General features: G+C 38.9%; 1 protein-coding gene across 6 annotated transcripts in view; it reads left to right on the forward strand.

The window, feature by feature from the left end:
• The window catches only part of CARF (calcium responsive transcription factor), a 52,785-nt gene extending 39,202 nt beyond the window's left edge, over nucleotides 1-13,583 (forward strand). For 5 of the 6 annotated variants that reach the window (XM_038422114.2, XM_043505607.1, XM_043505605.1 and 2 more), the window contains 3 exons: nucleotides 5,164-5,294; nucleotides 6,570-6,936; nucleotides 9,787-13,583. In XM_038422114.2, coding sequence (XP_038278042.1) covers nucleotides 5,164-5,294; nucleotides 6,570-6,936; nucleotides 9,787-9,905 — 617 coding nt within the window. In that variant the 3' untranslated portion in view covers nucleotides 9,906-13,583. The remainder of the gene's footprint in view (nucleotides 1-5,163; nucleotides 5,295-6,569; nucleotides 6,937-9,786) is intronic. The other variant, XM_043505608.1, reaches the window with a different exon arrangement.
• Nucleotides 13,584-13,673: the final 90 nt, after the last annotated feature.

Below are 13,673 nucleotides of genomic sequence, written 5' to 3' on the forward strand. Positions count from 1 at the left end.
CTTAAAGATTTACCCACACAAACAGTTATCCTATGTTGCAGTTCTTCCTGAAGGATTCCTGGCATGTAGCCCTTGCCCCACACTACACACACTCACAAAACTGATCGTTATCCTTGTTGTAGCAGGAAAAATACAAAAACAAATGTTTGGCTTGATGTGTGAATCTTCATAAATAAGCTGGTGCACCTGATTAATGATGCAAAGCTCTATGCACACCAGTGTATTTACAGTGAGTTGCACACTAAGCTGGGCCTTTGTTTTTAACTTCTATTTTAGCTGCTGCTGCAATGGATCATTTTGAATTGAAAAACACCGCTTATGCTTGGAACTCTTAAGGTAAGAATTTCAGTATGGGCAACTGTCAGAGTACAGGAGGTCAATTTTTAGACTTCATAATTTGAATAGTGTCCCTTTTTTGAGGAAGGCTGTCATGTTAGAGAAAGGAGGATTTTCCAGAACCACCAGATTCATACCATTCACCTTTATCCTCAAAAATCAGTGGCTGGAGATATTCGTGTATTTTGGATGGACGGGTATTTGTGCCTCCAGAAGCCATTTAGAAGTGATTCTCAATAATGTGAGAATGGGTGGGCTTACAGTATTTGGTTCCTGGATGCTGGCAGTAATGAAGGAAAATCAAATCTTTTTTTATTTTGGCTCCACAGACAGCTCTCCAAGACAAATGAGTCCATTAAATATGTAAGCAATGAGATACTGTATTCTACCTGAATTCAGAGAGATGTGGGTTTTTTCAGATTTCTGCAGAAACTGAATGCATGGCTCCATTGGGTTTAGTTAGATGGTCTTCTTTCCAGCCTGTTTTGTCTTCTATTTGATCCTGTAAGGACGTATTAATCATAGAAATATATGGCTGGAAGGGACCTTGAGAAATAATCAAGTCCAGCCCCGTGTGCTGTGGCAGAACCAAGTAAACTTAGACCATCCCTGACAGGTGTTTGTCCAGCTTATTTTTAAAAGCTTCCGATGATGACGACCACAGCCTCCCTTGGAAGCATATTCCAGAGCTTAACTATCCTTATAGTTAGAAAGAATTTCCTTATATCTACCCTAAATCTCCCTTGCTGAAGATTAAGCTCATTACTTCTTGTCCTACATTCATGGACATGGAGAAAAGTCAATCACCATCCTCTCTATAACAATCCTTAGCATATCTGAAAACTGTTATCAGGTTCCCCCTCAGTCGTCTTTTCTCAAGACTAAACATGCCCCATTTTGTTAACCTTTCCTCATAGGTCAGGTTTTCTAAACCTTTATCATTTTTGTTGCTCTCCTCTGGACTTTTTCCAGCTTGTCTACATCTATTCTAAATTGTGGTGTCCAGAATTGGATACAGTACTCCAGCTGTGGCCTTACCAGTGCCAAGTAAAGTGGGACAGTTACCTCCAGTATCATACATACAACACTCCTGTTATTACACCCCAGAATCATATTTGCCTTTTTTGCAGCTGCAGCACATTGATGACTCATTCAGTTTGTGGTCCACTATAACCACCAGATTCTTTATTATTATTCTTCATTGTGCATTTGATTTTTCCTTCCTAAGTGAAGTACTTTGCACTTGTCTTTATGAAATTTTATCTTGTTGAATCCAGACCAATGCTCTTAATTTGTCAAGGTCCCTTTGAAATAAAATCCCTGAAAAAAACTTAGCCTTAGCAGGGAAAGAGAACAAATAACTAAGGCTAAATTTTTGTCAGGGATATTTTTCATGAAAATCATGGACAGGTCAAGGGCTGCCGTGAATTTTTGTTTATTTCCCGTGACCTGTCCATGACTTTTACTAAAAATATCCATGACAAAAATTTAGCCTTAGTTATTAGTTCTCTTTCCCCATCACTGCTGCTGGAGCTCCCGAGTCCCCCACCGCTGTGGTGTCTGCAAGTTCCGGAGTGCCTTTAATTATTGTCTCCTTGAGGAACTGCCAGCTTTCTTGAACTCCTTTTTCTCTTAGATTTTCTTCCCATGCAACCATACTACCAGTTCTCTGAGTTTGTTAAAGTCTGCTGCTTTGACTCTTTCCTTTCCTTAGAATCATGAAATCTATCATTTAATGATCACTGTCACCCAAACTGCCTTTCACCTTCAGATTCGCTACAAATTCCTCCCTGTTGGTCAGAATCAAGTCTGAAGTGGCTGTCCTCCAGTTTCTTCCTCCACTTTCTTGAACAAAAAATGGTCCCTGATACATTCCAAGAATTCACTGGAAATTTTGTGTTTTGCTGTATTACTTTCCCAACAGATATCTGGGTAGTTAGTCTCCCATTACTACCTGTTAGTGTGTTTTGGCTATCACTCTTATTTGTCTTAGAAATGCCTCATCCCCCTCCTGATTCCTGATTTGGTAGTCTATAATAGACCCCCCCACATGACATCATCCCTATTTTTTAACCCTTTTATCTTTACCTAAAGACTCTCAACTGGTCTGTCTCCCACCTCCTTCTGGATTTTAGAACAAGTGTATCTATCCTTTATGTTCAGTGCAACCCCTCCTCCCTTTTTCTCCCCTACCTCTCCATTCTGAACAAGCTATGCCCCTCTACATCAATATTCCAGTCATTATCCCACCAAGTCTCTGTGATGCCAATTAAATCATAATTTAGTCCAGCTCTTCCTGTTTATTCCCCATACTCTCTTTATTTGTGAACAGATATCTAAAATGTTGATCAGATTCCCCCCTGATTTCCTTCTTGTTACTCCTTTGACCCTTTTGTAATTTTCCACATCCTCCCCTCAACATCTAACTAACTGTTAAGGTCACTTTTTTTAATACTTACCTGAGCTTTTGTCACCTCCTGTCACTGAACCTAGTTTAAAGCCCTCCTCACTAGGTTGGCAAGTCAGTGCATGAAGATGCTCTTCCCCTTCTTGGTCAGGTGGACCCATCTCTTTCCAGCAGATCTTCTTCCTGGAATAGTATCCCATAGTCAAAAAAGCTGAAGCCCTCCCATCGACACCATCTGTGCAGCCACGCTTTCATCTACAGGATGTGTGTGTCCCTGCTTGGGCACTAACCCTCAACTGGAAGGATAGATAAGAACCTCTGACCCCTTCTCCCTCGTTCCCAGAGCCCTGTAGTCACACAGCTGATCTCCTCAGGGTCAGACCTGGCAGTATCATTAGTGGCTACATGGATGAACATCAAAGGATAGTGATCAGAGGGACGGATGAGCATCGGCATCTTTTCCATAATGTCTCAGGTGTGGGCTCTAGGCGGGCAGTACAGTTCTTGAGACATAATGTCAGGTTGGCAGATGGATGTCTCTGTTTCCCTCAGCAGGAGTCCCTGACTACCAGCACCGTACATCTCCTCCTCATAGGTGCTGTGGCAGTGCGCCTCCCAGCCTAGGGGGAGTGAATGGCTCCTCCTCCTCAGTCATGGGGATCTGCTCCTCACCTGCTGTTGCCAGTACAGCATGCCAGTTCTTGGCCTTGATGGATAGCAGCCAGTTTCCTCCTCACAGAGCAGCAAGTTCTCCCATCTCCTCTGGCGCTGCTGCAGTTGTCTGTAGTTAGCTGGCGTCCTCCTTCCCAGATGTATCCATGTGCATTATGACATCACATTCGTTTCTGCCGAAACTGAATATGGTGTCACAAACAGGATAACTTCACTGCAAGACTGTGTAAAAAGAGAACCTGGACTTCTATTCAAGCATAAGTATCTGAAACAATAACAAGGGTAAAGACATCGACTGTCCAAGCAGTCTCCTTTGTGTATAAGTTTTTCTTTTATTTCAGTTTGTGCCAATATAGAATTGTTCCTTCAAATGATCAAGCAACAACCTGGGGAAAACTGGGGAAAGCTTGCTTACTGTAGAGAAATCCATTTCTTTCAATGTATATCTCCTTCAGCATATGGTGCCTTTCTCCTATCCTCTCATAAGCATCGAATCCCTGTAATTATCTAGATTTATAGGTCTATCAGTTCCCTTCGTTCTCTTTCACATCTGTTGTGATATATGTTCCATATACATATGGAATTAATAAACATCTACAGAACATCCGTGTGATGTATTTAATACACTGACTAGGAAGCTGGAACATTCTTACATATGCTGCAGTAGTATCGTATAGGATATTAGGCAATAGCCCTTCCCCCGATGCACGAGGATTAATTGTATAGTATGAACAAAAACCACAGGATTACTGTACCAATTGCACTATATTAAGATAATTGTGCTCAAAGAGAATCAGGATTATTTCATTAGCAGCTAGAGTTTGGGTCTCAGTGTATATTGAAGGACTTCTCCACTTCTCACGTTGCTGGAAATATTATGTAATTTCTTGCTGAAAAAAATCACCTGCTGATTTCAAAGGTAAAATTGCAAGATACCAGGAGGATGCTGGGCCAACACAACTGCATATCTGTCTGAGACTTGAGTCATTTATTAAATTGCAAATATTTTGGGTGTCACAGGGACTGAATACATGATGAGCCAATGGAGGATTTTTTGGGAAACAATTTAGGCAAATCTTGATTTTTATAAAGCTTCAGAAGCAACCAAAACTTCCATAAAATAGGGGTTTCCATGGGAAGATACAATAGTCTGGAAACCAGAAGGACTTCTAGATAAAAGGGCTTTGTAAAATAGTTAGCTCACTATTGAAGGTATTAAAGTTACCTCACTTCCATGAACAGTGGAGAGAAACCTGTAGGATTTCTTCATAAAGTTTTATTGAAGAACCATGTACTTCATAGTTAATTTTGTCTGTCTTCCTATTACCTATGCTTTTATCTAGGGTGTATGTATGTTCAAACAATTTGCTTGCTGCTTCGATGGAAATTCTTTTGCTTATAGATTCCCATGAATTTATAACATGGAATTTAACAGAAAGGATAGGGAGCAATTGCTTTATTCCCCTTAGTAATTTCCCTATCTTTTTAAAATTTAAACTCTCTAACTTTATACACCCCTGTATTTACTTTTTCTCACATCAAACCTGTTCTCCTTCCTTTGGCATCTAAGTTTTTCTACACAAAATACAGACTATTTATTATGCAAATGTAAATGTTTTTATATGTTTCAGTGTTGTGATACAATGCTTTTGAGCTTTTGTTCATCAGGCTCAGGTAGTATTAAAACCTCTGTAAACTAACAGAATCTTTGTCATAATCTCTGTTCATTGGTCTCTGTGATGCTGCAGGGAGTTCACCAGGAGACTCAATCACCACCAAAGTGGAATCCAGTCAGACTGGGGAGAACTTGCCTCCAGAGACAGCTCAGCTGTTGTCCTCGCTGTCTTCACTCCAGCCCAAGATATTTGCACAGCTTCAGGTAGTCAAGTTCTCTAACACCTTCACCAAGATGGCCAGAATTTCAACCTATGCTGTTCTGGGAATCCTGATGGAGACGTTGAGGACTGTAAAATTCCTCTCTGCTAACTATCCCATACGCTCCCTATGTAAATTTTCGCTCTTCTTCTTAGCAAAAGCGCAGCATGCTTCAGGTGGCACGTGACCAGGATTCATCACCAAATGTGGTCCACTAGTTGGATCATTAGCTTCCCTGGCCTGGGTACTGACAGGGATTGTAGCGTGAACACTGATCCGTGCCCCACAAATTTTTGCTAAGGGAAGCCAGATCTGAAGTAGCTGTCGGCTCCCTCTATGGCAACTTCCTTGCATTTTTACGCATTTTGGCTTTTTACTTGGCATGTAAGTGATCCCACTGCTATCCTGTGAGCACTGTTAAATCCAGGGATTCTCCTACAGACGAGTTAGGATAGATGCAGTCAGTGAGCCAATCCCACAACCATTTATTTCTCTTCTCTCTCACTTCTAAAACTGTATTGAGAACCAAAAAGCAGCTCCCAACTCAGACCCAGAAACTAGGTTTCCTTCTCTACGAACCCCAGTCTTGTCCTACTCCAACCAGCCCCCAGGAACTCAACCCATTGCATTCTCCACAAAAACTCAGAACTGCAGATCTTTCCCTCCTTCCCCCAATCCATGTTCCTCAGGCACATCCCCCCCACCCGCACCCCAATAATTCCTCTTTTCTGGCTTATTTCCTCTTACTTGACCAGAACCAATTCTCTCCTCCCACAAAATCAATTAAAGTCAATTACTGAGGGCCCATGATGCTCCTACATGGAATTACAGTAGGAGCATGATACCCTTAAAATCAACTGGTCCTGACCCCAGTCTGTTTTTGTGGGTCCCTTGCTATCACTGCCCATCTTCCCTCTGCTCTCTATCCTGGATATCCCACCTTCTCCTACAGTAGCTGCTCTTTTGTTTGCTTTCCCCCGTCCTCCTCCTGTGAAGACCTCATGACACCCCTGCCCTCTGCTCTTTCACTGCCTGCTCCCTCCTCTTAAAGGAGCAGCTGCTCAGAGACAGTCTGCCTTGCTCTTCACACCCACTCTTCCGCTGGGAAAAAGCAGTATTGGGAAACCCAGCCTTCATTCATAATCAGTTACAAATTTTTGTTTGACACAGTTGCCCCAAGGTCCCCAATTCAGAGCCCTGAGGGTCACAAACTCTTCACACTATCGTATTGATTGATGTAGAACACTGTGATATTGACTTACTGTTTTCTGTTTCACAGGGATTACAGCTGCAGCCAACATTCACCTCCGTGGATGGAGCAACAGCCCTGATAGCAGTAAATAACCATTCTGCTCCCAACCCTGCAAGTCTTCTGGATTCCATAGGGAGTGTGATAACCAACCACTCGCTAGTACTCAGTCAAGGACACAATCTTCACACAGGTGCCAGTCTAACCCAGAGCAACAATGCTGCCTCCGCTATTGGAAATCTGCCTATATCAGATCAAAATCTGGTCACTATGGGCCAGCTGGTAACTGTTGGAGGTGTAGAGGATACAGGAAGCCTGGAGGGAGGGATCCATCAGTTTCTTTTGGGAGACGTCCAGACCATTCCAATACGGATTGTAGACAACCATCCAGCTCTTAGTAAGTTTTTAAATCTACCTACGGTATTTAAATGCACAAATTGAGAATTAATTTTCTTAGCCATGTGTGTTGTGGGATGCCGTGGGGAATCTGTCATCACCAGGATACTCTTTTGAATACTGAATGAGCAGATCCTACTTAGTTTCTAAACAGCTAATTGAAATTTTTGAAAATGTTTTTGCTGAAAATGGCCTTTTTTGAAAACTTGTTTGTGTCAAAAACTGTTGAACTTTTAAAAATTTCAGTTTGTGGAATTTTTCATGACTTTTTACTCAAACTTTATCAATTTTTTTTTCATTTACTGAAAACTGCTTTTTACTACATAAAACATTTTAGTTTACTAAAAACAGTAAATAAAATATTTTTGTTTAACAAAAGCCCTGCATGTTTCGGTAAACTAACAGTTTCAACAAGAAAAGTTTGTAAGGAGAGCTGGGGTTTTGTTGTTTTTTTTTTTAATGCATTTAAACTCTGCAAAACATAAGCAACTTGAAAATGTTGAGACTTCCCCCTCTCCCACCCCAAGCTATTTTCTAAGACGGATTCACACTGTCTTCTGGGAGGTCTCATTTTTCTTCCAGTTTCTCCTGGTGGAGTGCAGGGTTGATCAGTTGCAACTTTTTTAATTATATACCAGTAATTTCTTGGAGTTTTAAACATTTTTCAGAAAATGCATTTAAAAAAAAAATCACAGTAAACCCAAAGAAAAATGTTCTCCTCTCAGAGAATAGAGAGCCCCTGAAGGCCCTTATAATCAGGGCCTTGTATTTTGTGAACCTCTGCCATAGAATTTGGTACAGAACACATCTTCTGCTAACAAATCGTGCTCCAGAATCTAAGCTTTCATTTAAAAAATCCTAAAGTTTTGAGCCCTAATGGTTGTAAAATAAACTCTTCAGATGTGGACCACATGTAGACTGAAGCAATCTTGTCTTCCTGAGTCTGCAGACAGCCAGAAATGATAATTGCAAATAGCCCCATTTTTCTCAGTGTCTGCGAATTCTGAAATGTGACTTCTGAGCAGGTTAGCAGAACTATCCAGCTAATAATGTGCTTATCCTACAATCCCAAATTGCCTCTCATATCTTTGCAAGTGCCCAAAGCCACAACTCTCTCCTAACCATCTATCAAGCCCCGCCTCCAGCTTCCTCACTGACAACTTTTTAAGTGCACTTATGTTTTCTTGGTACTAAATTCTGCACTACTTTGAAAATTCAGAATGTAGGGAAAGCATTAACTATACGGAAATTAACTACTAAATTGTGCAAGGGGGCATTTACTGATTGTATCATCTATTTCTAATTTAAGTCAACCAAAATCTCAATGTTTAAATGTATCTAAAATTGCCCTGGACTTTCCAGTCTTTTGCACTGGAATGTTGTTTTTGAAGCTATTCCAAATTCTTATAATTGACCTTAACTGTTGTCCTCAAAAAAATCTGTTTTTATTGTTGGTATAAGGATTCCAGAAAGGTCATCAAAAATGTCTCTTCTGTTCTCTAGTCCATCAGTCATTCTGTGTGGCCTTTCAAGCTAGATGGTGCTGTCTCTCTAAACTACATAAAAGCAAAATATTGGGGGAAAGGTGTGTGAATTTTTAAAGAAATATTTTATACAAAACAGAAAAAGAACAAAGGGGAGTAAAATTATAGAAACAAGACCATTTAACAACAAAATGTAGCTTTTTTATATTTTCCTGGAGGCCTCTCCACATCCCTTGAGGGTACCTCATTTTATTTGTGCTGAACACCCCCATCACTCCATAGTCGTCATCCTTCTTGGCCTGGAAAGTGTGCGGGACTCCTTTCAGAACATAACAGTGCCACTCATTAATTGTCAGGAGGAGATGTTTCTAAACAACACCACATACTTCATCGTCTTAAGGGGCCAAGTAAGCCTGTTGGAGAATCCTGGAGAGTAAGAAGCCAGGAGACAATCTAGAGCTAGATCCAGAATTTTCCCCAATTAGTCCAGTGCTATTGGGCAGGCCCAAACTGAGATAATTTACAGGAACAAATCAACTTTTTTGTGCTGGACTTTGTGGATTCTGAGATACTGGTCCCAGATGCACATTCAGGACAAGTCAGTTAAAATCATTCTTTACAATACAGCTTCTCTCTCTTATCAGACTGGTAGTTAAATACTAGAGTAGCTTGGCTGATGAAAATATGTAACCTGTCCAGCATGGTCATTTCTGTCCAGCATGATCATATGTTTGTACTGGGGATGAAGTTCTAAGCTATTATTTAAAACAACTTTTCTATTGTAATCTGTCTCTTTCATACCCACAATTGTTCACTGACAACCTCTTCCCAAAAAGTACTTGTTTAAGATGACAAGTTTGTGTATTTAAGTAGACGGCCCAAATTCAGTCTTGGTGTACTTGCATACAGCTCCCACATCTTCAGTCTGATAGTACTTACTTACGTCACGGCTGAATTTGGCTCTGTATATTTATAAGAGACACCTAAGATTCATACCTGAAGAGTGGACTCCTCATATTGTTTAAAAAAAAAAAAAAAAAAAAAAAGACTCCTTAGAGAAAGTAACTTTATACATTCCAGTCCATTTATTCTTTTTCGTGCATAAAACTATTTCAGATTTTTGTTCAGAAGTTTTTTATTGCAACAAATTCAATTCTGCTTGCTTCATCTTTTAACACAGCAAGTGTTATGACTTTGTTAAACTACTGAAATACTGATCTCTCAAATGCCCCATGTTCTAGCCTAAATCATCATGTTTTCCCAAGCTACAGTCATTTTTTGCTTCTAATTATATACAGTTCTTAAGAGCTAAGTGTTATCGATGGAGTTTTGATCTTAATGTTTTGTTTTGTGTTTTGCTTTTAAAGTTGAAGAAAATCCAGAGGGTACCATTTGTGTGCGCCAAGTTAAACAAGAACCCAGAGAGCAAGCATTGTCTGTGGAGGCAGATAGAATCAGAGACTGCCAGAACTCTGCCACTATTTAAATCCATGAAGGCATTAAGGAATTGCAACTCGGAGGACTCTAAAAGTCTTGGAAAAGAAGGCGGATATTCTTCAAACAATGCCATTCTACAAAATGGCATTGTGACAGTCAGTATAGGCTCCATACACTAGTTCTGACAGACAGCTGCTTTGATTTACAGCTGATACGGTTCACTGCCAATTCCAGGTCATTCAGTTCCCATGTGGAACACCTCCTCCTTCTTCCCTTCCATACTGTCCAGATGGTCTATTTTGCTCAGTATTTCAGTAGGTCTTCCAAAATTAAATCCCTGAGTTTTATAATATGAATCAGAATGCTACTCTCACTAATCTCTTTGAAACCCTCACCTATCTTGGTACTATAGAGACAACGAAATCTGCCCTTAAATGCATCAACAGTAGCAGTCATTTTGAGAGAAAAATAAAGTCTTTGGAAATCAAGATGCAGAACTTTAAAAGTGCCAAGGTCAATGGATGCATGAAAAATGTGGACTGCATCTGATAGGAATGTTAGTGATGGAAAGGTGAAATTGCCAGGTGAAAATAAAACTGGGTTATGGAACTGGAGTAGATGGATTGCAGAGTAGAAGAGGATTATGTTTTGATGCATTTAACATTCTGGCTTTATCATGGGGTTTACTTTCTCAACCTGCAGCCTTTATACTGAAAGGGCAGCAGCCAGCTGGTCATAATGACTAAAAGCAACAGTTGCAAAGATGGAAAGATTGGTGGTAGTGTTTTAGCTTACTTCCCTCTTTGTGCACTTATACTTTACATTCACGTAGGCATATGATTTAATATGCTGATGGTCATGGCGTAGGTATTTAGTGATACCATGATTAAAAACAATATTCCAAATCTATAAGCCATCTGCCGTGCTGAGATAAGCAGTAGAAAAACAAACAACATACAGAGGTGCTGTCTTTGTGGTGGTCAGAAAATAAATGGGTCTCAAGTTTTGCCTAAGACAGCTGTTAGGACTGAACAAGGGTCTATGTTGTTTCTTGTCAGTTACATTTCAGGAGCTAATTGAATTAATGCCAGAGGAATTTTTTTTTTTCTGCATCATCGTCAAAGTCAAGTCCATAGAAGCAGCAAGAACTGAGTTATATTTTATATGCCAGGCAGAATTTGTAATGAATAACTCATACTTACAAATATTTTAAAATCAGTTTTAAGCAATAAAGGAAATAAAACTGATACAACATAACTACCAAATTAAATAACAGTAGGTTTGCTTCAGATGTTGTTTATAGCAGCATTCAGAACCACTATAGGTTCAGCTCTACCAGCATATGCATTATTAACCCCTGTTTCCAGGGATTAATAACTCAGCCATAACAATTCACTCTCGTTTATATAACTTGCACGATCAGTTTGGCTATGGTTTTACTTACAGATTTGCAAAGGAAAAATTATTACAAGTATTATTTGTGCATATAAAGGATAAAAATGGTTCAGATCAATATTATTAATGTGCGTTTAAAGTGTGCACAAACATCTTTAAATATTAGAAATCTGAAATAATCTTGAATTGCTTACTTTTGTGCACTTAAAGCTAAAGATCCTTGAAATCTCCTATTGTGTTTAGGATCTCCAAGTATCTTTATATGCTGCATCAGTTAAGGTCTTACCTCTAAAAATCTTTACTCCAATAAGTATTCCTAATACTGTTAACACTGTTAAAATCTAATTTTTGTGGTTTTTAAATGGTTTAAACGTTCCTACAGGGACTACTCTTTTTAAGTAAGAGCCAACATTACTTCATGTGGGCAGTTATAGAATCTCTAGTTGTCTGGAGTCTCATAGATTGCATTTGAACTCATTTCATTTGTGGTTTGCCTTATACATTTCTGTGTAGGTAAATTCAATGATATGCTGTGCATTTTATATTTCTGTTAAAGTTGTGGCATCTCATGTAGAATGGATTTTGGTCCTGCTTCATTTATAGCCCTGGAGTGCACAGCATACAGGATTATCTTTTTCTTTAAAATTCTGTCAGCAGTATGTTAGCAGTTGATTCTTCCTCCCACTCAGCTACTGTTGAATATCATTTATCTTTTCCTGCTACTTTTACAATTTCAGTTGGTACATTCCAGGATAAATCACCTTCCTCAGTATTCTGTGATATTGACATTGAAATCTTGATTCAGAACAGCAAATTAGTATTAAAAATTACCAGTGACAGGTTCAAAAGAATTCTAGATTCCTGATTAATGTAAAAATCGAAGGCAAAAATTTTGCAGTGATTAAATACCCATCAATTGTTGCTTATTTCCCCAGTGACAATGTTGAGGAAGGACTATTTTTTTTTGCCAGTTACTATTTCTCCTAATATAACACATGATCTGATTATACACTAAGCAGGAGAAAATTCAAAGCATATAGACTTTAGTTCTTAGTGAATACAGGCTGCTAAAGGAAAAGCTCTTTTAGGCCATTTTGTATAGCAGACTAAGGAGTGACTTTTCCCAATCTAGTTTGAATTGCACAGTTCCCTGAAAAGAATAGAACCAGAAGTTTTTTGTCAAGAGGGTGCAGATAGAGATAAATGTAAAGGGGTCAGTTATGGAGTGAAAGAAATTACATATAAATGTAAAAGTTTTAATCTCTGGTTTTTGCCATCCCATTTCTCCTGTTTTTTAGTTATAGAACATTGTGAAATAATTGATTTTATTTTAAATATTTCTGTGGCTGATACTCAAATTGTAGTTTCAAAATTAACTTCAAATTCTTTAAATTCTAATTCTTTTCCGTCTAAATGTATACTCTGGTTATATCACTGTTGTCTTTGGAGAGAGCGTAGTCTTTCCTCTTACAAAGTTATGTTTACGCAACGTGTGTTATGTTTTGCACAATCTGAAGTGATCTGGACACATAGGCCCACTTGTACTCAAATTGGTGTTTTGGTTCGCTAGGTTACAGATAAAAGGCCTGATTCTCCTCTCATGCACATGTATAAACTACACTGATTTCATTGTAGTTGTATCAGAGTTAATCTAGTGTGAGTGAAAGAAGAATCGAGCATAGTGCTGTTCTGAGTATGTTGCATAGTCATTTAATGTGAGTTTACATATAAATATGAGCTCACAATAGGCATTAGAAACATTTCTAAAGTTAACTCTGGCGTCCTCAAAACACTTCGTTTTACAAGCCTACTAATTCTGAGCTTCCACAGGGTTTTCAATGAACTAATTCTTCACCAATCTTTCCTCCTTATGTCAGTTGCTCACGAAGAGTGATTGGTCTGTTTCATAAGAAGAGCTGTGTGCATGCAAAAACTGTTGGTTAAAATGCAGAAAAATCACCTAAAAGACATGGGTCCATGGTTCTCGTTCAAGGCTGGAAGCCAGCAAGGCTTTTCCTTTTTGTGCTGTCAAGACACAAGCTTGATCATGTGGTCTGAAGAATGTTTGTTTGTACAAAATTTAAAGAGAGACAAATCTATATATATTGTAACTTAATGTATAGTGTTCCTTGTTGAAATGTAAACTTTTTTTTTTAAGGAAACAGCCTGTATTGTGTGATGATTGTCTTGGTTGTATTTTTCCTCCAGGTTGAGGTGCTGTGTGTGTTAATGCTGCTTATCTAAAATAATTGCTTTTGATACAGATATGTTAATATTGACTCTTGAAACTGTCCATAAATACCAAAACTTTGAAAATGCTAAACCTTATATATATATAAAAAAAAACCAACTAAAAAACTAGAGTTAACTGGCCATTCTCAACATGACAAAAGTTTTGCTTGTTTAAAAGGAAAATTTCCAT

The sequence above is a fragment of the Dermochelys coriacea genome, chromosome 11, assembly GCF_009764565.3.
Source record: "Dermochelys coriacea isolate rDerCor1 chromosome 11, rDerCor1.pri.v4, whole genome shotgun sequence".
Taxonomy (NCBI): Eukaryota; Metazoa; Chordata; order Testudines; family Dermochelyidae; genus Dermochelys; species Dermochelys coriacea.